A 24,564-nucleotide genomic window follows, 5' to 3' on the forward strand; every position below is an offset into this window, starting at 1 on the left:
ATGACCCCCCGGAAGAGCTTATCTTCCCGGGGGGCCGAATGGGACGCCAGTAAAACCCGAAATACCCCACTGAAACTCTTGGTTCTGTCCCTTGTCCCCCCCACTGTGACGCCCTGGAATTTTGGAGCTTGGGAGCTGAATTGCCCATGGGTCGCCTAGAAAACAAGCCTGACTGCGGTGATGCTGAATTGCTGGCGCGCTCTTCCACGTGCATATCCAATCCGAGTCATCCATCCAGTTTCCAAAAAAGATGCCAACAAACACCAAACAGCTATCAGACCACCAGCTAAGCTATTCAAGAGGAAGCCAGCACGGCCATGCCCTACGCCATCTCAAGAATGCTCTTCCCACAGATGTTTTCTTCTGTTCATTCTTCTTGAATTCCTGATGATTAATACATAATTCACACAACATGTGTCTTTGAACTCCTAGCTTGGTTGCCAGTTTACGTACGTACTTGCGGTCTGTCTGCTGATTGACGTCGTCAACGGTTTGTTGCCCCTCCCGTCCACTTTGACTTGGATCCATGTCTCACCTCAACTTCCTACCTTATCTTATCACATGCCGCGGTGCAAGCTTTACCTGCCACCTCTCGCTGCTACTAGGCAGCTAGGTATTGCCGGCTCAAGTGAATCGAGGCCAGCTTCAGCTTTCCCACACATGACCAGATCACGAGCACGCGACCTGCTTCCATTCTCTTGCCATCTACCATCGACCGACACTCTCCGAGTCTAAAGCACCTACATACCACTACATGCAGCAAGAACCGCACTCCGCTTTGTAGCGCTGGGCCACTTATAGTATTTCCACGCTTGTCGCAATTCGCATCGCTGCCGGCTTTGCATCTCCCCATCGCGCCCCGCACGGAATAGCTGAATGGTCTAGCCTGCCTGGCGCAGCGCCCCTCTAGTTCATGACAACATCCTCCTCCATGCCTCGCTTCTTCCCGGACTAACCGACCTACGACCTCTACCTAGTATCCCATATCCCGATACTGAATACAACCTATCACACACTCGTTGTTTCATCCGCTCCAGGACATCTTCGACGACCGAACACCCACATATCGATGATCTGACATTGCTACCTACCTAAATATCAACCCAAGATGACGACGACCTCGGAGCTTCGACGCCGGCCGAACGGTAACGCCGCCCCGGACGGCGACTTCGATGCCTTCCCCATGGCGAGCCCGAGCGTGGCCGACGCCATGTTGAATATGAAGCAAGCCGGGCATCCCTCGGGGGAGGCCAAGTACGGCTCGATCAGGTCCAAATTCCGCGCATTCACCGCGGCGCTATATTTCTTCACCGGATCCCTAGCGTAAGGAAGAACCTACAATCCATGTTTGCCACATGTTACAAATAGACAAAAATGGAGGAGAGCAAAATACTGATCTATAATGGATTTGGCAGGGTCCATCTCACCCAGTTCCTCGGGGCTTGGTTCTACTTCCTTAACCGCGAAATGTACTACGCCTATATGGCCGTCACCAAGGAATCCTTCGGCCTGCTGGTCACCACCATGACGCACTGGTGGGCACCGACCGTGATAAGGATTAGCGGTGATGAATCGGTTGCCGGCCAGCTCAGCGTGACGCCCGATGGAAGGGTGGAATGCGCGTTTCCCGACCGCATGGTTATGATCGCCAATCACCAGGTAAGAAACCGCATTTTTCGAGAAAGATTCCACTACATCTGTCGTCGTGGTTACGAAGAGGAAGGTGGCTTGAGCTGACTCTTATTTGGACAGATCTACACGGATTGGCTATACCTGTGGTGGGTGGGCTACACGAATAAGCCCCGGATGCACGGCCACGTCTACATCATCCTGAAGGAGTCGCTGAAGTACATTCCGATTATTGGTCCCGGCTGCATGTTTTTCAGCTTCATCTTCATGTCGCGCAAGATGGCCGTGGACCAGCCCCGCCTCGCGCACCGGCTCCAGAAGCTCAAGGCGAAGCACGTGGGGCCCGACGGCGAGGAGTACCTGAACCCCATGTGGCTCCTCCTCTTCCCGGAAGGCACCAACCTGTCGGACAACGGCCGGGTGAAGTCGGGGGCCTGGGCCGACAAGATTGGCGTCAAGGACTGTGCGCACTTGATGCTGCCCCGGAGTACTGGTACTTTCTTCTGCCTCAACGAACTGAAGGGTTCGGTCGACTACGTCTATGACTGTACGGTAGCATACGAAGGCGTACCGTAAGTGTTTCCCTCCTTTTTCTAGTGTACACACGCTTGAGCATTTTCATGGCTGACACTATCTGGCAATCCCATAGCCGAGGCGGATTTGGCGAGGAATACTTCACCCTCTCGAGCACGTTCTTCCAGGGTCGTGGGCCCAAGTCGGTCAATCTGTACTGGCGGCGCTTCGCGCTGGCCGATATGCCCCTGCACGACCAGGCCGAGTTCGACGTGTGGCTGCGTGAGCGCTGGTACGAGAAGGACGCGCTGCTGGAGCAGTACGTCACGACGGGCCGCTTCCCCGCCAACGGGGCCGGGCTTAAGGGCCACATCGAGACGGAGGTGCGGACGCAGTACTGGTGGGAGTTCATCAAGATCTTCGCGTGGCTCGGCTGCTTTGGGTTCTTCCTCAGCTCCCTGACTCGATTCCTGTTCAAGTTCCGGGACTCCTGATCTCCTCCAGCGACATGCATATTCGACCGCCAGCATTTGCTTGGGGTCGGCTTTAGTTTGAAATATGGATCGACTGGATTAAGCAAAGAGGGACGGTGTATAAGACGTCTTTCAGGCACAAGATACGAGAAAGAGTTGGAACCAGGATAGGGCTCATCAGAGGGCGGGTTATGATTTTGTTTTCTCTTTTCAATGATACCAATGTAAGAACGGAACGGGCGTGGAACCACAAAACATATCTTCGGGCATTCTCATGGAACGGCGTTCCCCGTGTGCTGGGTTTGAAACGAAAGCTCTGGGTTGGACAAGGCCGGAGGAGGGTATCGGGGCATGTTTTCTCTTCCCAGTTTTGGAGTACGTACCAACATAAGTACTTAACGCATGAAGAAAGCGAGAGAGAGAAAGAGACAGGGGGGGGGGGGGGAGATAAAGGAAGCGAGAAGGCGGACAGACCGGCAGCGATTCGGGGTTTTTGTTCTTTTAGGCAAACAGCATTACACCTCACTACTCACGTTTATAACAAGCGCTGCACCCTCGGTTTCCAGGCCGAGTTATTGAAATATATATACAAGTGAATCATCTATGATGGGCTATTTTTCGAAACATTTTGATATAGGAACCTCATGACGAGATCTGCACCTCCCGCCCCGTCTTGCCGCTCTCCTGCACAGCCTCGATGATCTTGAGCACGTCGCGGGCCTGCGACGCGGGGACGGGAACGTCCTCCTCCTTGCCCGAGGCGAGGGCGCCGGCAAAGGCCTCGTAGATCTTGGCGTAGGTGGGCGGGGGCTCGACATTGGGCAGGTCGCGCTGCGAGGTCGCGCCGCCCTCGCCGAGGACAGCGAGCTTGCCGGCCCACTCGGGGCCCTCGCGGCCAAACTGGGCGTCCGAGGTGGTCATGCCGCCCTTGAGCTGCGGCTCCTGGGTGTCGAGGCCCTTCTTGGTGTAGGACCCCTTGGAGCCGCGGATCCAGAAGCGGGGCTGCTGCGTCTCGACGCTGAGGACGCCGATGCGGACGATGGCGGTGAGGCCGGCGTCGGGGTAGTAGAGGTGCGCCGTCAGGGAGTCCGGGTCGATTCCCTCGCTGGAAGGGTAGAATTTGCCCTCGCGCTGGCTGACGAACTTGGCGTAGGCGCTCTGGGGCATGCCGAAGAGGGTGTAGACCTGGTCGACGAGGTGGGTGCCGAGGTCGTAGACGGCGCCGCCGCCCTGCTCCATGGGCACGGTGCCCTTCCAGTTGGTCGGGTGCTCCATCTTGTAGCGGTCGAAGTGGGTCTCGAACTCGACGACGCGGCCGAGGGTGCCGTCGCGCAGGAGCTGCGACACAGTGGCGAAGTCGGCGTCGTACCGGCGGTTCTGGTACACGCAGAGCAGCTTGCCTTTGGAGCGGGCCAGGTCGGCCAGCTGCGCGGCCTCGGCCGAGGTCGGGACGAAGGGCTTCTCGCAGAAGACGTGCTTGCCGGCCTCGAGGGCGGCCGTGGCGAAGGCGTAGTGCGTGGGGGGCGTGGTGCAGAGGATGACGACGTCGAGCTCGGGGTCGGCGAGCAGGGTGTCGAGGGAGGTGTGGTGCTGCAGGTCGGGGTAGTCGGCGGGGGCCGAGTCGTTGGGTTTCGGGCTGCGCTGGAGGATCGAGTGCAGCTTTAGGGAGGGCGTGGCCTTGATGAAGGGGATGTGGAAGATCTTGGCGGACATGCTGTAATTGTTCGTTCATGTCAGTATATCTGCTGTTGAGAGATCGTGTAAAGGCTTGGAGGTGGTCTTACCCATAGCCCACGACGCCGACGTTGAATTGCTTGGAGCTCGCCATCTTGAGTGTTGCTGTTTTTCTTTACTTGATAACACTTGGTTGGGAAGATGCTGCAGTTGCGATATAGTGCGCGGCACGACGAGGTATATATAGTTGAGAGGACACAAGACTGCGAGATATATCCTTCACTTGAAGAGTCTTTGGGAAGCAAACCTGGCCGTTCGACTTTCTCGTAATAGCCTCTCCTGATGGCGGGGTGGTGATGCATCCCACATTATGAGCGATTGACACCACAGCGGGGACGTTGGAGGTTCACCCCACCATAGCTAAAGCCTAGAGGCGAAACAGTGGGCAAGCTCGCACCGCTGGAGCTAGCTCTCTAGCTGATGAGGGCCGAGCTGCGTCATTCCGCTTTGGGTAGGAATAGCAGTTGGTGAGAAAGTCTCTGTCGTCCAACGGGGGTCCAACTTTGGCCGCTTGGTAATACAGATCCCGCTCCGGCATCTTGATTGACTCGAACACGGAGGACAGGGACAAGGACAAGGACTGCTGTGTCATGGCCAAATCCCATCTAAGACCCTTTCTGGTAATGCGAAAAGCTGTTACCCCGGAGAGGGCGCAATCTTGGTCCACATGTGCACGTGTCATTTCTGGTCTGTGAGTAGCTCAGATCCGTTGGATACGGACCAGTCTCCGGCGGTAGTCATCATATGCCTTGGAAAAGCGAAGAAAGATGAAAATTTGGAAGACGAGAACGTTTCAGCGAGAGCGGAAGATGATGCTGAAGCAAGCTACTGCCTGTCTGTCTGACAGCTTTGAGCGGCATGGATCTGCTGAGATAAGGGCCTTGTCTGATTGGTCTAGTGAGAGAGAGCTCCAGCAGAGTCTGCAAGGATAGCCCTCCATGATCGGCGCCCGTCACATTTTCTCCCGAGCCCGCACCTAACCGATTGGAGTCTGGAATTTCAACTTCAAGTCGTCAACCTATGCAATACTATTGAGGAGGAAACGTCCAGCAGTTCTCGTAGCTTCGCAAGAATGGGAAACTGAGCAAGCGACGAGAATATCTTCGAACTATCTGCAGCCATGATCAGTGCGTCTGGTCTGTCGACAAAGCTGGATAGCTGCTGCTGCTGTCACAATTATGAATAGACTTCGGACGACAGCGACATCCGTGTCCGCCTCGCCGACATGGACCGACCTCGCCTTTACCCCTAATACCATTACGAGACGATGCTTCTCCGCGACGGCCCGCCACCGCGAGATCCGCGATGCGCGCACGCTCGGTGACCGCATCGTCCCGCTCTACAAGAGCAGCTCGACGTCGTCGCTGCTCTCGCTCGAGTGGCCGGTGCCGCCGCGCAACATCTTGATCATGCCGAAGCTGCACGCGCCGCCGGTGATCGCGTCGACGGTCGAGTTCGCCAAGCATATCAACAGCGAGTACCCGAACCTGAACCTTATCTTCGAGAAGCGCATCGCCGACATGCTGCACGAGGCCCTCCCGTTCCCCGTCTATAGCTCCGAGCCCATCCACTTCCCCACCCGGACCGACCTCGTCGCCACGCTGGGCGGCGACGGCACCATCTTGCGCGCCGCGAGCCTGTTCAGCTTGCACACGTCGGTGCCGCCCATCTTGAGCTTCAGCATGGGCACCTTGGGCTTCCTGGGCGAGTGGAAGTTCGAAGAGTTCAAGCGGGCGTGGCGCGAGGTCTACATGAGCGGCAGCGTCGTCGCTATGAGCGACTTGCAGGGACCGCACACCCAGACGGCGCTGAACGGGTCGACCGCGCCCGGGCAGCACGACGCCGAGGAGACGCAGAAGCGCTACGAGGGCTGGGCCAGCATGCGCGGCCGCAGCATGGGCGTGAACCGCTCGTCCAAGATGCTGCTGCGGCATCGCCTCAAGGTCGGCGTGTACGACGCCGACGGCGTCAACGTCAACGAGCAGCTGCTGCCGACGTCGACGGCCGCGTTTCCCGTCGTGCCGGCGCCTGCCATCAAAGACATCCTGGGCTCGGGGTCGCCGGACCCGTACGGGGTGCCCGACATCCACGCCATCAACGAGCTCGTCATCCACCGGGGGCCGAACCCGCACCTGGCCATCGTGGACGTCTACGTCGGCAACCGGTTCCTGACCGAGGCCGTGGCGGACGGCATCCTCATCAGCACGCCCACGGGCTCGACGGCCTACTCGCTGAGCGCGGGCGGGACCATCATCCACCCGTTGACCAAGGCGATGCTGCTGACGCCCATCTGCGCGCGGACCCTCAGCTTCCGGCACCTGAGCCTGCCGCTCAACAAGAAGGTGGTGCTCAAGGTCAGCAAGAAGAACCGGGGGCGCGAGCTCGAGGTCAGCATCGACGGCAAGCGCAAGGCGGGCGTCACCATCGGCATGGAGATCCGCGTCACGGGCGAGGAGGTCGGCCGCAAGGCCCGGGGCGCCGACGGGTGCCGCGAGAACAGCTGGACCGGCGGGGGTGCCCTGCGTCATACGGAGCAACGGGCAGGGGGACGAGGGGGATGATGATGATGGCTGGGTTGGCGGGCTGAACGAGAGGCTTAAGTTTAATTATCCGGTGGGTTGATGTGGCTAGCTAGGTAGACAGCAGTCTTGGGAGATCAGGTTGGGTTTTTATGAAGATGAGATGAATGTATAATACTGTCCAGATTTGATTTTTCCCAGGCGTAGGCATATGCCCAAAGACAAGCTAATTTCAGCATGCAACGTTAAAGTAGATTACCCCTTTCGGCGGTCTATGACATGCCAGTAGATGGGGCTGTTTATTTCCCACTGCAAATGCAGACACTAGCTACCTTATGTGAATCCAGTCACCATTTTTGGCACGATGTCGCCGTGTATGTACAAGCAAAGGAATGCAAAAGGAATGCCCACGCCGGAAGGCAGCCAGGCATGTTGGGTTGGAACTGTGTAATACCATCACCAAATGCGATGCCCATGGATTTGATTCAAACACCTAAGGGCCCTCTCGAATTTCGACACCCGGCACAGGAATGTTATCATTAGATGTGAACAATAATGCCACAAAACGTTGCCACAATTATTATTTCGGCCTTGAGGTCTTTGTTCTCCTCACAAGGGGTATTGAGGTTGATTCTTGCGTTGTCTGCCTGGCGCATTGGGACGACCCATGGTAAATTGGTAGTCTGAAAAGCCACGAAGGAAGTGTTGTGCCTTGTCCAGTATTGTACACTTACTTACCAGGGAACCAGAGGACCAATCACTGAGTTGACTCTTCATGTGTGCGAGGTTACTCAAGACAGGCAACTGTCCCATCACAGCCGCATAACCACCAGTGTGAAAGTAGCCTATAAAGAACATCGAAAACACTTTGCCAGAATATACGGAGGTCTAATACTCCTTTCTTGTTTACTCGTATGTCGTGATCAGGAGCGAGTGGAATAATAAAACAGTGTGTGGGTGTTGTCCTTGGGCGTGGTACGGTTTATCTCAGGTTACTGCCCCTCGTCGGCGCTGGTAGCCTCGAAAGACAGGCAGTCTTTGGAACTCGCACCTAGGAATTAAAAAACGGGGTGTTCTACGGGGGGCTGTTGCCAATATTTCAACCACCTCCGGCGGGTCCGACTGGGAGCACCTTCCCTCCCATTAAATGCTCATTCCGCAACTCTCTCAACCTTATCTGCTTGGTCCCCCGGTTGCAGTCTCCAGGTTGACGTGAGAGCATCTCGCCCTTTTCATCTTCCAGTTTTGCGGTCATTTTTTCTTCTAGTCTGGGCCACCGGACCGGTCCGTCTTTGCGTCTTGATGGATTCCCGAGAATTTTTGGCTTTGGATTCCATCCTTCTTTGCATCCTTCTTTCCGCCCCATGCCTCTTCATCATGTTCAAGTGGCTTCGCAAGAAGAAGCAGAAGCATTCTGCTAATCCAGACCAGCAGCAACAGCCTCTCCTCACCCGATCCCCCGAGCCCAGTGGTTCCCCTGCGCCGGCCACCTCCCCCGTTGAGAACTCAGTCCAACAACAACTTCATGACAGCGATGAGTACCCACAGTCGGTAGAGGATCGCGAAGATCTGAAGAACCTCAAGCTGCTCCTCTCTCGGTTTCCGATCTGGTGTGCCGGTTGCTCCAAGACGATCATTCTGCGCGCCGAGGATGTCTCACGATCGGTCCGAATGTGGTGGGAGGAGAGAACGCCCAATACCGCCGCCGCGGTGAGAGCCGAATTGGTTTGTGGCCTGTACTGTGGCCGGTCGGGCTGCGGCGCTGTTACCTGCCTCTGCGGGTCCAGAGTGAGCGCAGGTTCCTCGTCAGAACTTCCCCAGGCTCTTGTGTCGGGTAAAACCAGAGTGTAAGTGACTTTCGGAGTTTGTTTCCCTCTATGCCGGTGGCTATTCCAGTGGTTACTCCCGCTCTTATTCCGGTGGATATTCCCTACCTGCTATTTATCCCTTATTATTCCAACTTCCTAAGATGAATTACGTCTCGTGTATTCTACATATCGCGTTTACACCCTCCCGAGACCACCCGTTCATACCATAGGAGAAAATACTAACGCCGATTGTCAACAGACACATCAACCACTGTTGCAACCAGGGCCGTAATCTTGTCTTGTGGGCGCTGGCTTGCGCGAAGTCGCAGTTCAAGCTCTCTTCCTCCCAGTGGATCTTGTCGGCTAGGCCACATGAGAGTGACTCGAGTAACACTGCGCCAGGTACCGGTTATGCTAACAACAACCGGACCCTGAGTCAGCTATTTCATCTCAGGCATCGAAACCCGCCGACTCCCACGAAGGCTTCTCAGTCCTCGCGAACCCAAGACTTGGCAACGGCGACACTGGAGCTTCGTTTCCGACTTGTGGCCTCCCTGCTACCACTTCTCCGCGGTCAAGACGACTCGAATATGGGTCTGGTGGCATTCATGCTAGCTCGCTCGGACCTTCTCAACTGGGCCGCAGATCTACTCGTCAACGATTCCGTGCAAGATATACAGAAGCATTTCTATCTATACGACGGTCTGTTGGATTTCATCCAATCGTTGGCACGTCATCCCGCCACCAATCGACTTATGACGCAGGAGAGACGCATCTTCAGCGACGAGGGCAAACTGATCCGGCTATCCTTCATTCCCAGCAAGGACATCAGCAGCAAGGCAAACGCTGTGGACACGGGCAAGTCACTCGGATCCATGCTTGCCAAGATCGCCCCCCGGAGCGAGAAGATGCTACGGTACGACAAGAAATACAAGTTTGATACCGAGGAGGCCGACGATGCCAACATGCGGTCTTGGAACCGAAGACTCATCCTGATCGCCAAGTCCTATCAGGACCCTAAGCCCGCGGCCGAACTCCCAGTCGCAGCTACTGGTACGGTGCCAAGTTTTGCCGAGTACCACCGACTGAACGCCTTGGCCGAGGTGTCCGACTCCGAGATCCTCAGCTCTCACTACTTCAAGAAGGAAGCGGATAAGATAGCGATCTCAGTGCTGGCCCGCAAGCGCATGAAGCGCGTGGTCCGGGAGAATACGATCCTGCAGACTTCTCTCCCCGAGGGCATCTTCGTGCGCCACGGGAGCTCGCGTCTCGATGTTATGAAGGTGCTCATCATCGGACCTCAGGGTACCCCGTACGCGGATGGCTTCTTCATGTTCGATATCTTCCTGCCCGCGGACTTCCCACAGAAGCCGCCTTCCGTTCGGTAAGTTACCTCTGTTCCATCCTGGGGCATCCTGTTTATTCCGATAAGAAGGAAATACTAACGCCAAGAGTCAATAGGTTCCGCGTGACCTCCACCAAGGGCAATGGCATGAACCCCAACCTATACACCGATGGCACCGTCTGTCTCTCCTTGCTGGGCACTTGGTCCGGGGAGCCCTGGCGGCCCGAGCAGTCGACCCTGTTACAGGTCCTTGTGTCCATCCAGTCCATGATCTTCTGCCCCGAGCCCTACTACAACGAGCCGTAAGTAAATTGCACACTTGAATTTCGGGAGGAACAATGGCTAACACCTATCTATTACAGGTACCGTTCCAAGAACGATGTCGAGAGCCGGAAGTACAACAAGCTCGTGCAACAGATGACGCTCGACTACGCCATCGACCCGTGGATCCAAGGCACAGCTAATGCCTACGGAAGCCGCCTCAGCGCCGCCTTTGCCAAGCAGCGGGCTGAGGGAAGCGTGGGGGCTCGGATTCAGAACTTCCACCCGCTCTGGCGGGAGGTGGCTGTACGTTACTACGGCAAGGACTCGAAGTACCGGACGCAGTTGTCGCGCCGGGAGGGGGCTTGATTGCCTAAAGTGTAGAACTTCAAGCAGGATTTGGTCGATTGTAGTAGCAGAAGTTTACTACGTACACACAGGGCTAATAACGCCCACCAAAGGTAGCGATTAGGGAATAGGAATTGCCCTCTCAGCAGGTCCCAATAGAAATCGTCACCCCTCTGAGATGTTGACTGCTACCATTAGTCCACAAAGGTCAATATTCACTACTTGTGCTCAACATTTTATTCACTGCTTTGTGCACTCGATATGTTTCTGCTTACGAACTACTGACAGGACATAGGCCAAGCAGGGGTGGATCCATTGTATGCATCGGGGTGGGCCAATGTCGTAGTATTCATTAGAGATCTCCATCCCTCGCGTGGGAGTATGCATACTTATCAGAGTGTTCTTGGCATGTGATCATGTCTGCGCCGTATCATTACTCGACACTCAAGAGAACCACCCGAAGCAAGACCCTCAGAGGATAGTGTCTGACCACTATCTTTGGCATATCAAATCAGACGAAGAACCCGTCGAGGCGCAAGGGCAGGCCAAACAGCCAAACATACATATTACGCCAAGCGGAATGGCCCAAGCGGAAGATGTATACGAAATAGGACATATTCCCACATTGGGTCATGTGCGCCGCTGGGCAGACCCAAATGTTCTGCCAAGTGGACGTAATGTGATGAGGTGACAGTCACACGATACCCGAGGGACTTTGGCGCATCGGCTGGGGGGTACAGTGTGGTTGCGCCGCGTGCCCGCATCTGGAAGAACCCACTTGGCCCATACCGATGCGGCAAGATCGACCCGCATAGACCGGGCTGGCAGCGGGTGCTAGGCTGGGCGCAGTGCTATGTCCGAGACACGAGACACAATTAGGGAAACCCGAGCCCGGCGTTTCGGCTCGCACACACACATGCAGGAAAAAGCCTTTTGCATGCTGCGCCTTAGCCTAATAAATATCAACCGCTTTCCCTCCACTTGGCTTTCCTACCTGCTGCCATGTGTCTCAACAAACCATCAGATTCTCTAGTGATAGCAGGCAGCCATGAATGAGACATCATTAACGGCTTCGGCCTATACCGCCACGGCCATTGGGCCCTGGCCCTCGATCGCCCATTTGACGACCCTGTTCCTGGCCGGAGTCGGCTCGCACCACCTGATCCGGCCCTTTGAGATCGACAGCTACGTCCTGAGCCTGGGCAGCGCCTACCTCGCCACCCTGGCGGCCACGTCCCTGGGCTACTTCCAGATCTTCCTCGGCCTGGACGCCCGGACCGCCGCCGCCCACACCTGTTCCCTCGCGTGCGCCTTCAACGCCGGCCTCGCCCTCAGCATCCTGGTCTACCGCGTCTTCTTCCACCGGCTGCACCGCTTCCCGGGCCCCTTCGCCGCGAAAGTGTCGCGGGCCTACGCCGCGCGCGCCTCGGCCGACGGGCTCCAGATGCACCTCGCCACGCAAAGAATGCACGAAAAGTACGGCGATTTCGTGCGGACGGGGCCCCGGCACCTCTCCATCCTGCGCCCGTCGGCCGTCCCGGCCATCTACGGGCCCGCGACCAAGTGCGTCAGGAGCCCCTGGTACGCGGCGACGCCGGGCGGGCTGAACGATTTGTCGTTGTTGCAGCTGCGGGACCCGGAGGCGCATAAGAGGCGGAAGAAGCATTGGGAGAGGGGGTTGAGCTTCAAAGGTCGGTCCTCATACACACACACAAACCTCTCTCTCTCTCTCTCTCTCTCTCTCTCTCTCTCTCTCTCTCTCTCTCTGCTACAAGAAATGGGAATGCTGATGAATCCTAGCCCTGCAATCGTATGAACCCCGCGTGAGAGCCAAGGCGGACCTACTGCTCTCCCGCCTTGCCGAAAGCGCGGGGAAGCCCATCGACATGACGATGTACGGCATGTTTTACGGTTTCGACGTCATGAGCGAAGTTGGTGAGTTGAGACTACAAAGCAGGATGGATGTTCCATTTTGCCCCGGACAGCTCGAGGCTAACGAAGAGCAGGATTCTCAAAGGACTTCAACATGCTGAAGTCGCAAAAGGAACACCCCGCCATCACGGCCTTGCACTCCAGTCTCACCATCCTCTCCGTCGTCGGCGGCTCGCAGCCCTGGCTCCTGGGGATGCTGACCCGGATCCCCGGCGCCAGCGCGGGCTACCAGGAGTTTATTGAGTGGTGCGGTGGCGAGCTGCAAGCGAGAAGGACCGTGAGTGTTAACCTGGTGTTACCTTGCACGACCGCCCCTTTCCTTTTCCGTATATGCGTATGGGACGGTCCCTTTGCTTACTCAATGCACAATTTAGGCGTATAAGCAGGAAAGGGCAAATAGTTTGCACGAGAAGGACCCAAGCGATGTCGTCTCCTGGCTCATCAAGGCCGAAGAGGACGGAGATGTCGGCGCCCCTGGATCGAATCTCTCTTGGCAGGAGGAAGCCCGGCTGCTCATTGTGGCCGGAAGTGACACAACCAGTACCGTCCTGACGAACACGTAAGTTTGTTCCACTTCATTCTACGTCTCTCTGTAGCACCATGCTGCGTTCAGGATACACAAATGGCTCACGATCCACGTCCCACAGCCTATACTTCCTCGCCAGCAACCCGACTTGCTACCAGCAGCTGCAGGACCAGGTCGACGCAGCCCTCAAGGCCGACGGCGGCGACGGGACCACGGTCACGCACGAAAAGATCAAGGACGTCGCCTACCTCGACTGGCTCGTCCAAGAGACCCTGCGCCTCAAGCCCGCGGTCCCGAGCGGCGTCACCCGGCTCACCCCGCCCGAGGGCCTGCAGGTCGACGAGGTGCACATCCCGGGGGACACGATCGTGGTGGTGCCGATGCACAGCCTGCAGCGGGACCCGCGGTACTGGGGCGGCAAGGAAGATGCGGTGGCGTACCGGCCTGAGAGGTGGGCAGATTTATCGACCGAGAAGGCGCCCTGGATGGCATTTAACCGCGGCGCCGGCGTGTGCCCCGGCAAGAACCTCGCGTTCATGGAGCTGCGGCTCGTGCTAGCCAAGATCGCGGCGCGGTTCGAGGTGCCCCGGTTCGCGCCCGGGTTCGATGCCGAGGCGTTTGATGTCGGGGCCGAGGATCGGTTCACGATGCATTTGCCCGAGCTGAAGCTGGTGTTCACGCCTAGGTGAACGAAGTGGGAGAAGGGGAGGGGGGTCGGGAAGGGCGCGGATGCTTGCGTGACACGCGCGCCGGGCTTCTGTCCGGTACAGTAGTACCATTGGCGACTCTTTTTTATAAGCGACTCCTTTATGAGCAAAGATGCACATTACCTAATTTAGGGGAGAGGCCCATCTCTTGAGTACTTAACGGACCTCCCGTGAAAAAAAGAAACGAAACAGAAGTTGCCGGTTTTCCGTTCTAGATGGATCTTATCGAAAGCTTAGCAGCAATCGTGGGAAGTATAAGTGCCGTCTTACGGGCGTCAGCCGTGGTGGCCGGTGCGACAATACTGTACGATGGTAGAGCTGTCATACTTGTATTCCCGCAATGAAACACCCCCTGCCAAGATGCGTCATGCGGAGCCAGTTCGGTAAGGCGGGTTGTTACGTGGCAGGGGGACAACCCGCAATGGAGTAAGCAAATTGAACATCAAACCGGTTTAGTAGTAGGTGCACCACAGTTTGACCACTCGGATTGCCTACCACTAGATTGCCTGGACTCTGGTTCGCGGGACGTCAGGTCCTTTTTGTCCCCCTTGTACGAGATGCAGATGCGTTCATCCATTTCATGCAATGACCTCATGGTTGCAACATGGCGACGCTATGCGCTGGGCTGAAGGCTAGTGACCCCGCTACATCCGTGGATTCACCCCCCGCACCCCCCAACACCCCCAGCGACGAACCGGCATATAAAAGATGGTGTCTTGGCAATCTAGGAACCGGAAACGACACCCCAGATCTACTCACTCATCCCAAGCACTTTCATCCTTATAATTGATAGCCGTATAATCCCATATACACATAGATAATACCGGAGACACACTAGCCCAACATGGTTCACCAGCACGGCGATGAGCATGAGATCCCCCACCACCACCGGGTCCACAGGTCAGTATTTCATCATCTCAATGAGATGTCCTCACCAAAGAATACTTGCTAACACGAGGAAACAGACCCGGCGCCTGGATGCCGGCCGACCACCGCGTGCACCGCGACTGGCTCGCCAAGCAGGTGAAGCACGTCGACGACAAGCACAGCGCGGCGGGCAAGCGGACGGAGCTGATCCCGGTGCTGCAGGAGTTCAAGCAGTTCATCGAGGGCAACCCGCGCTTCTACATGTACTTTACGCAGATGTGGGAGGAGGTGCCGCACAAGCACCCCTACGACAAGGACCCCACCGGCCACGCCCAGATCCGCGACTACAACCACATGCTCGACATGCTCAACCACATCTTCACCAAGGCGCCCGAGTGGACCGACGCCGCCTACGGCGTCGGCATGGTCGGCGTCCCCATGGTCGCCATCTTCGACTACGCCATGGCCACGCCCAGCGGCCACGCGGCGTTTTTGGATCCCGAGGTCAACAAGATGCTCAAGAAGATCCTCAACGAGTGGGGCAAGTACCTCCAGACGCCCGCCTCGACCGACGTCCTCACCGCCGACGGCGGCTGGTTCGGCAAGCACGGCAAGACGGACCTGATGCAGGTCGCCAACGCGCCCCTCAAGACGTCGCACACGTTCGAGGACATGTACATCTGCGACCCGTCCAAGGAGCACTTTGGCTACAAGTCGTGGGATGGTAAGTCGACAACAGAACGCCAGGTGGGAATCGATTGGCTGACCTTTGACCTCCAGACTTCTTCACCCGCGAGCTGCGCGAGGGCGTGCGCCCCGTCGCCTCGCCCGAGGACGACAACGTCGTCGCCAACGCCTGCGAGTCGAAAGTGTACAACGTGGCGCGGGCCGCGAAGCTGCGGGACCGGTTCTGGATCAAGGGGCAGCCGTACTCGGTGGGCGACATGCTGGCGCACGACCCGCTGGCGGACCAGTTCGACGGCAGCACCGTGTACCAGGCTTTCCTGTCGGCGCTGTCGTACCACCGGTGGCACGCGCCCGTGTCGGGCACGGTCAAGCGCTGCTTCGTGCAGGACGGGACCTACTTCAGCGAGCCCATCCTCGAAAAGGGCCAGGACTACGAGATCGACAGCCGCGGCATCTCGATGGCGCAGGGCTACCTCACGGCCCTGGCCACGCGCGCCGTCATCTTCATCGAGTCCGACAACCCGGCCATCGGGCTCATGGCTTTTATTGGCATCGGCATGGACGAGGTCAGCACCTGCGACATCACCGTCAAGGAGGGCCAGCACGTCAACAAGGGCGATCAGACGGGCATGTTCCACTTTGGCGGCTCGTCGCACTGCTTACTCTTCCGCAAGGGCGTCAACGTCGACGGGTTTCCCGACGTGGGCCGCGAGGAGAACGTACCGGTGCGCAGCAAGGTGGCTGTCGTGCACAACTAATCGACAGCAAGATGTACTGAGATGTATCAAAAGTAATAGTCTACGTAGCAATGAATTAATGTTGAACATACCCTGAATTACACTTCAGAAGATGTTAATATGCCTCGCAAGTGCCCATAAGCCCAAGTTTTTCCCCCGGTTGATCTGCAATAGCTTTACCACGATGAAATATGTGAATTGAGCTATCAAATCGACATCGCTAGCATGCTGTTCTATTCTTGTTTTCGACGAGTCATCATGTTGTCGATCCCCAGCGGCCCGACCCTATCGATTTCGAGCCGAACAGCCACAGTCGCGGTAGGTACCTGTGAGTTCTGCTCCTAGAGATGAGAGCGGGAACGCAGGTAGACTTTCAAAGGTAGCTTAAAATAGATGCGGTTGCTTGGGATGCCAAGTGCATAGAACCCGTGTATATCGTGCAACCCCAAATACCAACGTACGACGTCCCCAGGCGTTTATTCTCTGAATCCGAACTGCTCCTGACGCCCAGTCATTGTAACGTCAGTCCTGCAATTCTCGGTAGCTTCCAGCCCAGTGGCGGGCGGGTTGGCGGGGCACTCGCGGGAGGCGCAGCAGCGATCAGTCGAGTCGGCTCGCCCAAGCTCCCCTCGCTAGCTGCTTTAGGGATCAACTCCATCGCCCTGGGCCGCCTTGCCGGGATGTGGCCCGCCAATTTGTTCTAGCGGGAGAAAGGGAGAAATAAAGAAACTGGGGCGGCTCATCCTTCGGGGGCGCGACGGCTTGGGTTGTTGTTCTGCCATTTACTTACTCCTCCATACGGAGCACACACTCGTTTCATTATCCTCAATTGGCAACCGTTCTAGGGGAAGGGAAGAGATTGGAAATGCGATATACGCGACACCACCGAGCGTCTCCAGGACCAAGATAACGAATTGCGCCGCCGAGCCGACCCGACGATCTGACCGGACGATCTACAGCCTGCCGTCGCATCTGGATCGGTGTGCCGACTGACTCGATCGCATCCTCAGTCCCTCGAATTGGGTATAAGAGCACACCTCCTCTGAGACAACAACGACGCCGACCGAGGCCCGTCGAGCCGCCCGCTCCCGCCGCCACCATGTCGGCCGGGCGCGCCAACCGCCTCGAGCCCCCTCCCCCTCCGCCCCCAATGTCCCTCTCGACCTCGACCACCAACACCGCCCCGAAACCAGCGCCCGCGCCCGCGCCTTCTTCGCAAACGGGCACCCACCAGCAACCACCACCCGCCGCCTCCACGCCCTACGTCGTCGCCAACCTCCCCCCACGCAACACCCTCCCCGAGCTCCCCCAAATCGGCAGCGACGCCGCCTGGGTAACCATCAAGATCCTGCTGCGCGCCCTGTGCCTGACGCTGGGCCTCCTGCTCGCCGGCTTCGGCCTCGCCGCCCAGGCCGCCTACCGGCGCCAGCACCAGTACACGGACCGGAGCGCCCTCCTGGTCATGCCGTACGTGAGCCTGCCCGTCGGCCTGGCGGCCCTGGTCTGGAACGGCGCCGACTTCGCCGTCATGGGCGCGCGGCGCAGCCGGCGGCGGGGCATCTCGGCCAAGGCGCACGTGGGGATGGACCTGCTGCTGTGGCTGCTGGGCGTGGCGGGGAGCGTCGTGCAGGCTATAGTGAGCCCGACGGTGTACGGGAGGAGCGGGGACGCGACGGTGGCGTTCCTGGCCATCTTGGGGTACGGTTCTCATCCCCATTTCTTTCTCCCCTGATGTCAACTATAATGTGAAAAGGGGAGAAGGCAAGGCACTGGAGTACAGTACATACGCTAACAATTCCTCTCCATCCAAACAGAGTCCTCGAGTTCGCCCTCTTCGTGCGCTCCTGCCTTGAGGTCGACCGGAGGAAAAAGGATCAGCGCATCCAGCAGCTCGTCATTGCCCTACAAATGCAGCAACAGCAGCAACAGCAACAACAGCAGATGGGGCAGATACCTCAGCAGCCACAGCAACAGCAGCAGCACAATGGCAACACATCATCACCAACGGCCGACTCTGCCACGTGGGCGTCATCCGACTACGATCGCGAGCTCAACACGAAATACCAGGGCCCCATGCCGGAGCCCCTCTACGACCCCCGCGACCTGCAAAAGGTCCTCATCGTCGACCCGCGACTGCGGGGGATAGTAAATTAACACGTAGTGATTCGGCAAGCGCTTTTTGGTAATACTTGATAATATAAAACAGACCTGGGCTGCCCTGTCCAGGCAGCTTTTCCATCCACCTCGTATGATATCATAACACCGGTAAAACATGATAAGCTCACTCTCGCTACCGCCCCGCCTTCCATGATATGGCGGTTTGCCAAGTGCCGTTCAGGATAATGTACAAAAGAGGTATACCGTGTGATAAAACAATCCCTCGTCTCCAATAGCCACAGCGAATACAAAACGATAAACAGTAGTCCCTGCTTCCGTCCCTCAGTATTCACATCTCAAGACGCCGTGGTCCAAAACAGCGCTGGGTAAAACGCCGCACTGACGGATGAAAACCGGCAAACCAACAAAGAATACTAAAACGCTGCAGTAGTAACCTGGCCCTCGTATGTCGCGAGACGATAGACCAAACAAACACCTAAAACACCGACCGACAACTCTCTCTCTCTCGGATCACATACCAGTCGTAAGGTCGTGAGACTCATCGGACCCCAAACAACCCCCTCAACTCCTGCAAACTCAGCCGCCCGATCCCCCGCGCCCCCTCCTCGCTGAGCGCCGCCCCCACCAGCCGCCGCTTCCGCTCCTGCAGCTCCAGGATCCGGTCCTCGACCGTGCCCGCCACCAGCACCCGGTGCACCGTCACCGCCCGCCGCTGCCCGATCCGGTGCGCCCGGTCCACCGCCTGGTCCTCCACAAACGGGTTCCAGAACGGCTCCAGCACCACCACCTGGCTCGCCGCCGTCAGGTTCAGCCCGGCGTTACCGGCCGTCAGGCTCACCAGCAGCACCCGCGTGCCGATGCTGCGCTGGCCGTTACTATCTAATGTGGTCGCCCTTCCGGAGGCGGCGGGCTCCCGCGCAAACTGCTTGACCGCCTCGTCGCGCGCCTGCGGCTTCATCGACCCGTCGTACCGCGCGTACGTGAACTTGCCGTCGTGCAGGGGCACCTCGAGCAGGTCCAGGAACGAGGTCCACAGGCTGAACACCAAAATCTTCTCGTCGGGCTTCTCGTCGCGCAGGCGCCGCAGCAGCTCCATGGTGGCATCGATCTTGGCGCTCGAGACCCAGTCCTTGCGCAGCCGCTGCAGGTAGGCGGCCTTGGCGGTCGCGTTGCGCTGGCTCTCGCGCTTGAGGTCGGCGAGGGTGATGACCTTCTTCTTCTCCTTGTACCCGCCGTCATTCTTCTTGGATCGTTTTGCCGACCGAGGCTGCGAGGATGGCGATGCCGAGCCAGGTTCTGACTTGATGGGCCTCTTGGGAGGGCTCGATCGTGCTGCATCAATGGCTGGAGCTGGGGTGGGGTTGAACTTGCCCCTATTTATCATGGTAGCCCGGCCCCGAGCTAGGAGCGAGTCTGCCGCATCCATGAAGTCCTCGAGTCCTTTCAGGGGGTCTTGTGCCGCCTCGGCTTCCGTATCTTCCCGTTTCACGTTCCCCCCCTGAAGTCCCCGATCAGGCACAGAACTTAGGGCCGGTAAAGAGGATGACGCTTCTTCAGTCTTGACGATTGACGATCTCGATTCCTGAGCCCCCTCTTGCTTCACTTCTTGCTTCATGGGACCGCTACGGGCCAATCCCTCTCTCTTCAATCTTTTATTAGGTGTACCTTCTTCATCCTCTGTTTCCGATTCGCAAGTTTCTGAATCATCTCCTCCAGCACCCTCGATCCTGGCCACGCCTGGACCATGGGCTCGCACGAAGTACGTATAGCAGATGACTCTATCAGGCAAGATCTCGCTCGTGCAGCCATCATGCGGGCACGTGGTATCCGAAATACCTGGCGCACCTGCGTCCCGTCCCTCCAGGACGTTAACCTGCATCACGGCCGTAAAACACTGGCAGCAGATGTGATGACCACAGGGGGCAATGATCAGGGGGTCTATGGTCAGCTCGTCGCAGATGGGGCACGTGAACGACGGCTGAGAGCAAACCTGCTCCACTACCGCGGGGCTGAGGTCGAGAGCGAGCTCGGTCATGCCATCGGAATCAAGCTCGGCGCCGTCGGGGATTCCAAAGTTCTTGATGAGGTGCGGATGACTGCAAACCTGGCGCAAACGGAGGATAAGCACCAGGATGGCCATGTAGTTCTTCTTTTTAGATCGAGAGTTGCTATACTTCTCGAACTTGTCGCGATGTGACGCTTCAAGTGCGTTGTAGAAGTTCGCCTGGTCCTCGTTGAATTCGGCCTTGACCTCAACGATCTCCTTGGTAGGCAGGTTCAGAATGCGTACTCCATCTAGCACGCTGTGCTTCGAACGCCGCATTGTGAAGCTCCAGATCAAGGCCCGGAGCCGTCTCATCGCTTCACTGTGCTCGTCGTCTTCCCACTTCCTGATAGGCCTATCGATATCTTGGCTGAACTCTTCCCACCAACGGTACGGCTCGATCCGGAGAAAACGAATCAGAGAATAAATCTCCGACGTGTTGTTCATGAATGGAGTACCGGTCATGCAAATCCTGTACGTCCCCTTGATCTTACACACGGCCTCTGACGTAGTGGATCTGCGGTTCTTGATGTTATGGGCCTCGTCAAGGATGATTCGGTAGAACATGGCATCCTCAGCCAAGATTCCATAATTGCGCTTTCGGCGAAATTCATGGCCAATCGTTCCGTAAGTTGTAAGCACCACATCGTACTTCATGAGCTTCGCAGCCGTCATTCCCTTCTTGTTCAGGCCATGGTAGATGAAGGTTTTGAGTCGGTAATGCCTCTCGACCTTTTGGCGGATCTCGGCCTCCCACTGCTTGAGCAGTGCGAGAGGCGCTACGATCAGGGTCGTCTTGCGCGAGTCGTTGTTGGACTGGTGCGCCAACATGAGGGCGAGCGCCTGAATTGTCTTGCCCAGGCCCATGGTGTCGGCGAGGAGGGCACCCTTCCTGTTGCTCTTTTCCTGTTTTACGAGCCAGGTGAGCCCGACCCTCTGGTGCGGCATCAGCTCGCAGCTCATTTGCAGTGGCGTTTCGAGTCGATCGGCGGGAGCGATCTCATGCTCGTTCACGGATAGGAGGTTTTCGAGGTTCGCGCGTACGTTTGCCTGCGACTGCTGGGGGGCCTGGGAACCCAAAAAGCTTTCCCAAGGAATGTCATCGTCTGGCCGACCTATGCTAGAGAACGTCGCGATGGCATTGGCAATGTGGGACCTGCTCGAGGTGGAGGGTGGTGGTGGAACTGAAAAGGGTGGCGGTCTCCCTGAAGAGGGCATCGGTGGTCTTAATAAGGAGGATAGTTGTGAGGATAGTTGTGACCCTCCCAAGAATGACGGTGGTGATCTCGCCGCGCCGAGAGTCTCGTCATCGCTAGAGTGGTCCATACCGATAGGCTGTGACGGTTGCGGTCTAGGTCCTGGGCTAGCCGACAGCCTTGATGTCGAAGATGATGGCGGTAGTCTCTCCGCGTCGAAGTTCTCGTCGTCGCTAAGAGGATCCATGGCGACAGGCTGTGAAGGTTGCGATCGAGGCGTTGGGGTAGCGGACAACCTCGAACTCGAAGATTCGGGTTTTGACTGACGGCGACGCCCCTGTTCAGGCTGTATGAGTCAAAGGAAGCTTCCAGGTTAGTGTTCGGTCTTCCAAGTCAACTGCGCCAGGCGCAACCAAAAGCTTGTCGTACCTTGGCCATCTCGTTCATGGAGGAAGGCGTCGCATTCGTGAAAGGTGCAATGGGCTGCCGCGGGGTCGTGCCTCCCGCGCCCGAGTCCCACGAAGAGAGGAGGGAAGAAATGTTCATGTTTGATTGGGTGCAGTTGCCCGAGTGATGGTGCGCGGCGAAATGACCTGTCGCATCGTCGCAAGGCAGCCGCGCAAGGGTCTGGTCGTTTTGCTGTAGGCTTCTTGGCCCCCAAGCAAACGGATAGCAAACGAAGATGGGTAATAATAATATGTATTGTTCTTCCAAAGATGTACTACTTCACGGTAGCCGTGTCTCGCCCGCAAGTCGCAAATGCGTTGATGATGCAAGTGGGAGAGACAGAACAAGAATTATGTCATTCGGTGGGGGTAGCTTGACACGAAAACGCGCCGTGCGACTCTCGTCACGAGGTCATGTGATTTAGTCGGCAACTTCGATCCCATTCACATTTTTTCACAAGGAGTTTAAGTATGTCTCGCAATGATGAGTGGAAAATTGGCAACTACTTGTATAAAGGTTGCCCCTGCGATTTCTGCCTTTTCACTTTTTAGAAGCCAGCCTGCACGTCACGGTCGCACAAGATGGCCTTGGTGTAATCTGCAGGCCGGCCTCCCTACAGCGCTTCACCCTAAATCTTCGGAGCTTGCGGGATAGCTTTAGTGCTTGTGGGTGTTGTAATTTACCTGCTTAGTGCTTTAGCTGCCTCTCAAGCCGCGACCGTTGCAGTTCCACATCCAGATTTAAGACGTAGTACTCCGTATGACGATATCCAATTGCTATATGTGATCAAGATCCGTCTCAACTCATTTAGGCTTATCAACAGACACATTTCCAAACACCCCCGCCGCCGCGTGAACTGCCACGCCATTCGCCCCCGACGTGTAGGTCGAATCCGTCGCCGTGATGAGCGCCGCATCCGTATTCCCCAGGTACACATTAATATCGCTCCCAATTGCCGTGACCGTCATCGTGTAATCCGCCGCCGCCTGGAGCCGCGCCACCTCCGCCTGGCCCAGCGTCGTCATCGTGCCGTTGTTACCATACTTGCCCAGCACCACGTAGCCGGCCGCCGAGATGCCCGCGTAGTAGCCGTTGAACACGGCGGGCCCCGTCGCCGTCTCGGCCCCCGTCCCGTCAAAGGGGGGACCCCAAGGCGGCAACGCCTCCCCCCAGGTTGGTGGCGCGGAAGACGAGTCCCGCGTCGCTGCGCTCGCGCGTGCCGTTCGACACGGCGACCGTGGCGTTCATCACGAGGTCGGTGAAGTTGGTATCCAGCATCGCCAGCCCGTCGCCCCTGCAAACGCCCACGAGGTGCTGGTCGGCCACCGTCCAGTTATCAATCTTGTCGCCGTACATCTTCCAGCCGATGGAGTTGCCGTCGGCAAAGTTGTCATGCACCAGCATCTTGACGGGCGCGATCGTGCCGTCCGCGTTGAAGTACATGCGGTCGTAGGCGAGCACGCGGTGGTTCCCGTCCGTCTCGGTGAGGGGGCGGCGGTGGTAGACGATGTAGTAGATGTCCGTGCCGGGCACGCGGATGACGCCGTGGTGGCCGCTGCCCGTCGCGACGGCGTCGTCCTGCTGCAGGATCTTGGCCTTGCGCGCAAAGGGGCCGAGCGGGGAGTCGGCCATGGCGTACGAGACGCTGTAGTCGGGCCCGCCCCAGCCGCCCTCGGACCACATGAAGTAGTAGGTGCCGTTGCGCTTGATCATCTGCGAGCCCTCGGTGTAGTTCTCGGGCGTGATCTCCTTGTACTGAGTGGTGCCGTTGCCGGTTCCGTTGCTACCGTCCAGGTTCCCGATGGAGATCATGTCCTCGTTGAGCTTGGCCACATTGGCGTGGCTATGGCCGCCATAGTAGATGTAGGCCTGTCCGTCGTCGTCGAGGAAGACATCCTGATCGATGGGCTGCGCGCCGTTGTAGTAGTGCCCAATGAGAGGTGCACCAATAGCATCGACGTAGGGCCCCTCGGGGCGGTCGGCCACCGCGACGCCGATGCCGCCGACCTTGGAGCCGTTGGCGTCCTCGTCCTCCTGGATATCATTGGCGCCGAAGTAGAGGTAGTACTTGCCGTTGCGGGCGATGGGGGCGGGCGCCCACACGGCCTCGGTCGCCCACTTGACGTCCTTGGTGGTCAGGATGTTGGGGTGCTTGGTCCAATTGACCAGATCCGGGCTGGAGAAGGCGTCGAGGTAGGTCTGCTCCGCGTAGGCGTACGACGAGGTCGGGAAGACCCAGTACTCGCCCTCGTAGAACTCGTTGTCGGGGTCGGCGTACCAGCCCGACACGAAGGGGTTTCCTGCCGGCGCGGTCGGGTAGTCAGGCACAGGGTCGGCCTGTTGCTGGCGGGATAACCCGGCCGTATGGCCAAGCGCGGCCGCCATAACCAGTTGCGGGAGCATCCTTCAAGGTGTGGAGCGAGTATCCAAGGTCGAGTTGCGGGGTCAGTTTTGGCGGAGCCAATTCATGAAACCAGTTCTTGCGCGGTCATCCACCAAACCGAGCAGAAGAATGTGCAGGAATAGAGTAGCAAGAAAATTATGGTATCTCTGCAACTATATCGATCTAGAGGTTATAAGATTTGTGAATACGTGGGCTGGGAAGAGTTGATGACGACCACGCGACGTCGTCTTGATGAATGAGCCGTGTACCAGCTGATCCACCCCGATCTG

The 24,564-nt window shown here is 57.6% G+C and overlaps 9 protein-coding genes across 9 annotated transcripts; 6 read left to right on the top strand and 3 right to left on the bottom strand.

Moving 5' to 3' along the window:
* Positions 1-1,108: 1,108 nt before the first annotated feature.
* On the top strand, positions 1,109-2,636 carry PG985_014653 (acyltransferase; the record flags this gene model as incomplete). Its single annotated transcript, XM_066834419.1, has 4 exons — positions 1,109-1,323; positions 1,416-1,659; positions 1,753-2,201; positions 2,279-2,636. The coding sequence occupies 4 exons, from the start codon at positions 1,109-1,111 to the stop codon at positions 2,634-2,636; spliced, it is 1,266 nt and encodes a 421-aa protein (XP_066679159.1).
* Positions 2,637-3,257: 621 nt separating this feature from the next.
* PG985_014654 (uncharacterized protein) lies at positions 3,258-4,443 on the bottom strand (the record flags this gene model as incomplete). The annotated part of the gene is made up of 2 exons (XM_066834420.1): positions 3,258-4,329; positions 4,400-4,443. The coding sequence occupies 2 exons, from the start codon at positions 4,441-4,443 to the stop codon at positions 3,258-3,260; spliced, it is 1,116 nt and encodes a 371-aa protein (XP_066679160.1).
* A 1,084-nt stretch (positions 4,444-5,527) lies between these two features.
* Positions 5,528-6,910, top strand: PG985_014655 (NADH kinase pos5; the record flags this gene model as incomplete). The annotated part of the gene is made up of 1 exon (XM_066834421.1): positions 5,528-6,910. The coding sequence occupies one exon, from the start codon at positions 5,528-5,530 to the stop codon at positions 6,908-6,910; it is 1,383 nt and encodes a 460-aa protein (XP_066679161.1).
* A 1,335-nt stretch (positions 6,911-8,245) lies between these two features.
* PG985_014656 (uncharacterized protein) lies at positions 8,246-10,651 on the top strand (the record flags this gene model as incomplete). Its single annotated transcript, XM_066834422.1, has 4 exons — positions 8,246-8,715; positions 8,936-10,060; positions 10,138-10,323; positions 10,384-10,651. The coding sequence occupies 4 exons, from the start codon at positions 8,246-8,248 to the stop codon at positions 10,649-10,651; spliced, it is 2,049 nt and encodes a 682-aa protein (XP_066679162.1).
* Positions 10,652-11,678: 1,027 nt separating this feature from the next.
* PG985_014657 (uncharacterized protein) lies at positions 11,679-13,777 on the top strand (the record flags this gene model as incomplete). Its single annotated transcript, XM_066834423.1, has 5 exons — positions 11,679-12,321; positions 12,431-12,565; positions 12,637-12,839; positions 12,937-13,121; positions 13,210-13,777. The coding sequence occupies 5 exons, from the start codon at positions 11,679-11,681 to the stop codon at positions 13,775-13,777; spliced, it is 1,734 nt and encodes a 577-aa protein (XP_066679163.1).
* An 862-nt stretch (positions 13,778-14,639) lies between these two features.
* On the top strand, positions 14,640-16,107 carry PG985_014658 (uncharacterized protein; the record flags this gene model as incomplete). Its single annotated transcript, XM_066834424.1, has 3 exons — positions 14,640-14,695; positions 14,761-15,386; positions 15,443-16,107. 3 exons carry the CDS (start codon positions 14,640-14,642, stop codon positions 16,105-16,107), a joined length of 1,347 nt encoding a protein of 448 aa, XP_066679164.1.
* A 1,078-nt stretch (positions 16,108-17,185) lies between these two features.
* On the top strand, positions 17,186-18,240 carry PG985_014659 (uncharacterized protein; the record flags this gene model as incomplete). The annotated part of the gene is made up of 2 exons (XM_066834425.1): positions 17,186-17,784; positions 17,901-18,240. 2 exons carry the CDS (start codon positions 17,186-17,188, stop codon positions 18,238-18,240), a joined length of 939 nt encoding a protein of 312 aa, XP_066679165.1.
* Positions 18,241-18,742: 502 nt separating this feature from the next.
* On the bottom strand, positions 18,743-21,990 carry PG985_014660 (uncharacterized protein; the record flags this gene model as incomplete). Its single annotated transcript, XM_066834426.1, has 2 exons — positions 18,743-21,790; positions 21,874-21,990. The coding sequence occupies 2 exons, from the start codon at positions 21,988-21,990 to the stop codon at positions 18,743-18,745; spliced, it is 3,165 nt and encodes a 1,054-aa protein (XP_066679166.1).
* Positions 21,991-22,694: 704 nt separating this feature from the next.
* PG985_014661 (glycoside hydrolase family 43 protein) lies at positions 22,695-24,276 on the bottom strand (the record flags this gene model as incomplete). The annotated part of the gene is made up of 2 exons (XM_066834427.1): positions 22,695-23,054; positions 23,083-24,276. 2 exons carry the CDS (start codon positions 24,274-24,276, stop codon positions 22,695-22,697), a joined length of 1,554 nt encoding a protein of 517 aa, XP_066679167.1.
* Positions 24,277-24,564: the final 288 nt, after the last annotated feature.

Source organism: Apiospora marii, assembly GCF_038362585.1.
Source record: "Apiospora marii strain CBS 49790 chromosome Unknown utg000011l_segment0_segment0, whole genome shotgun sequence".
Taxonomy (NCBI): domain Eukaryota; kingdom Fungi; phylum Ascomycota; class Sordariomycetes; order Amphisphaeriales; family Apiosporaceae; genus Apiospora; species Apiospora marii.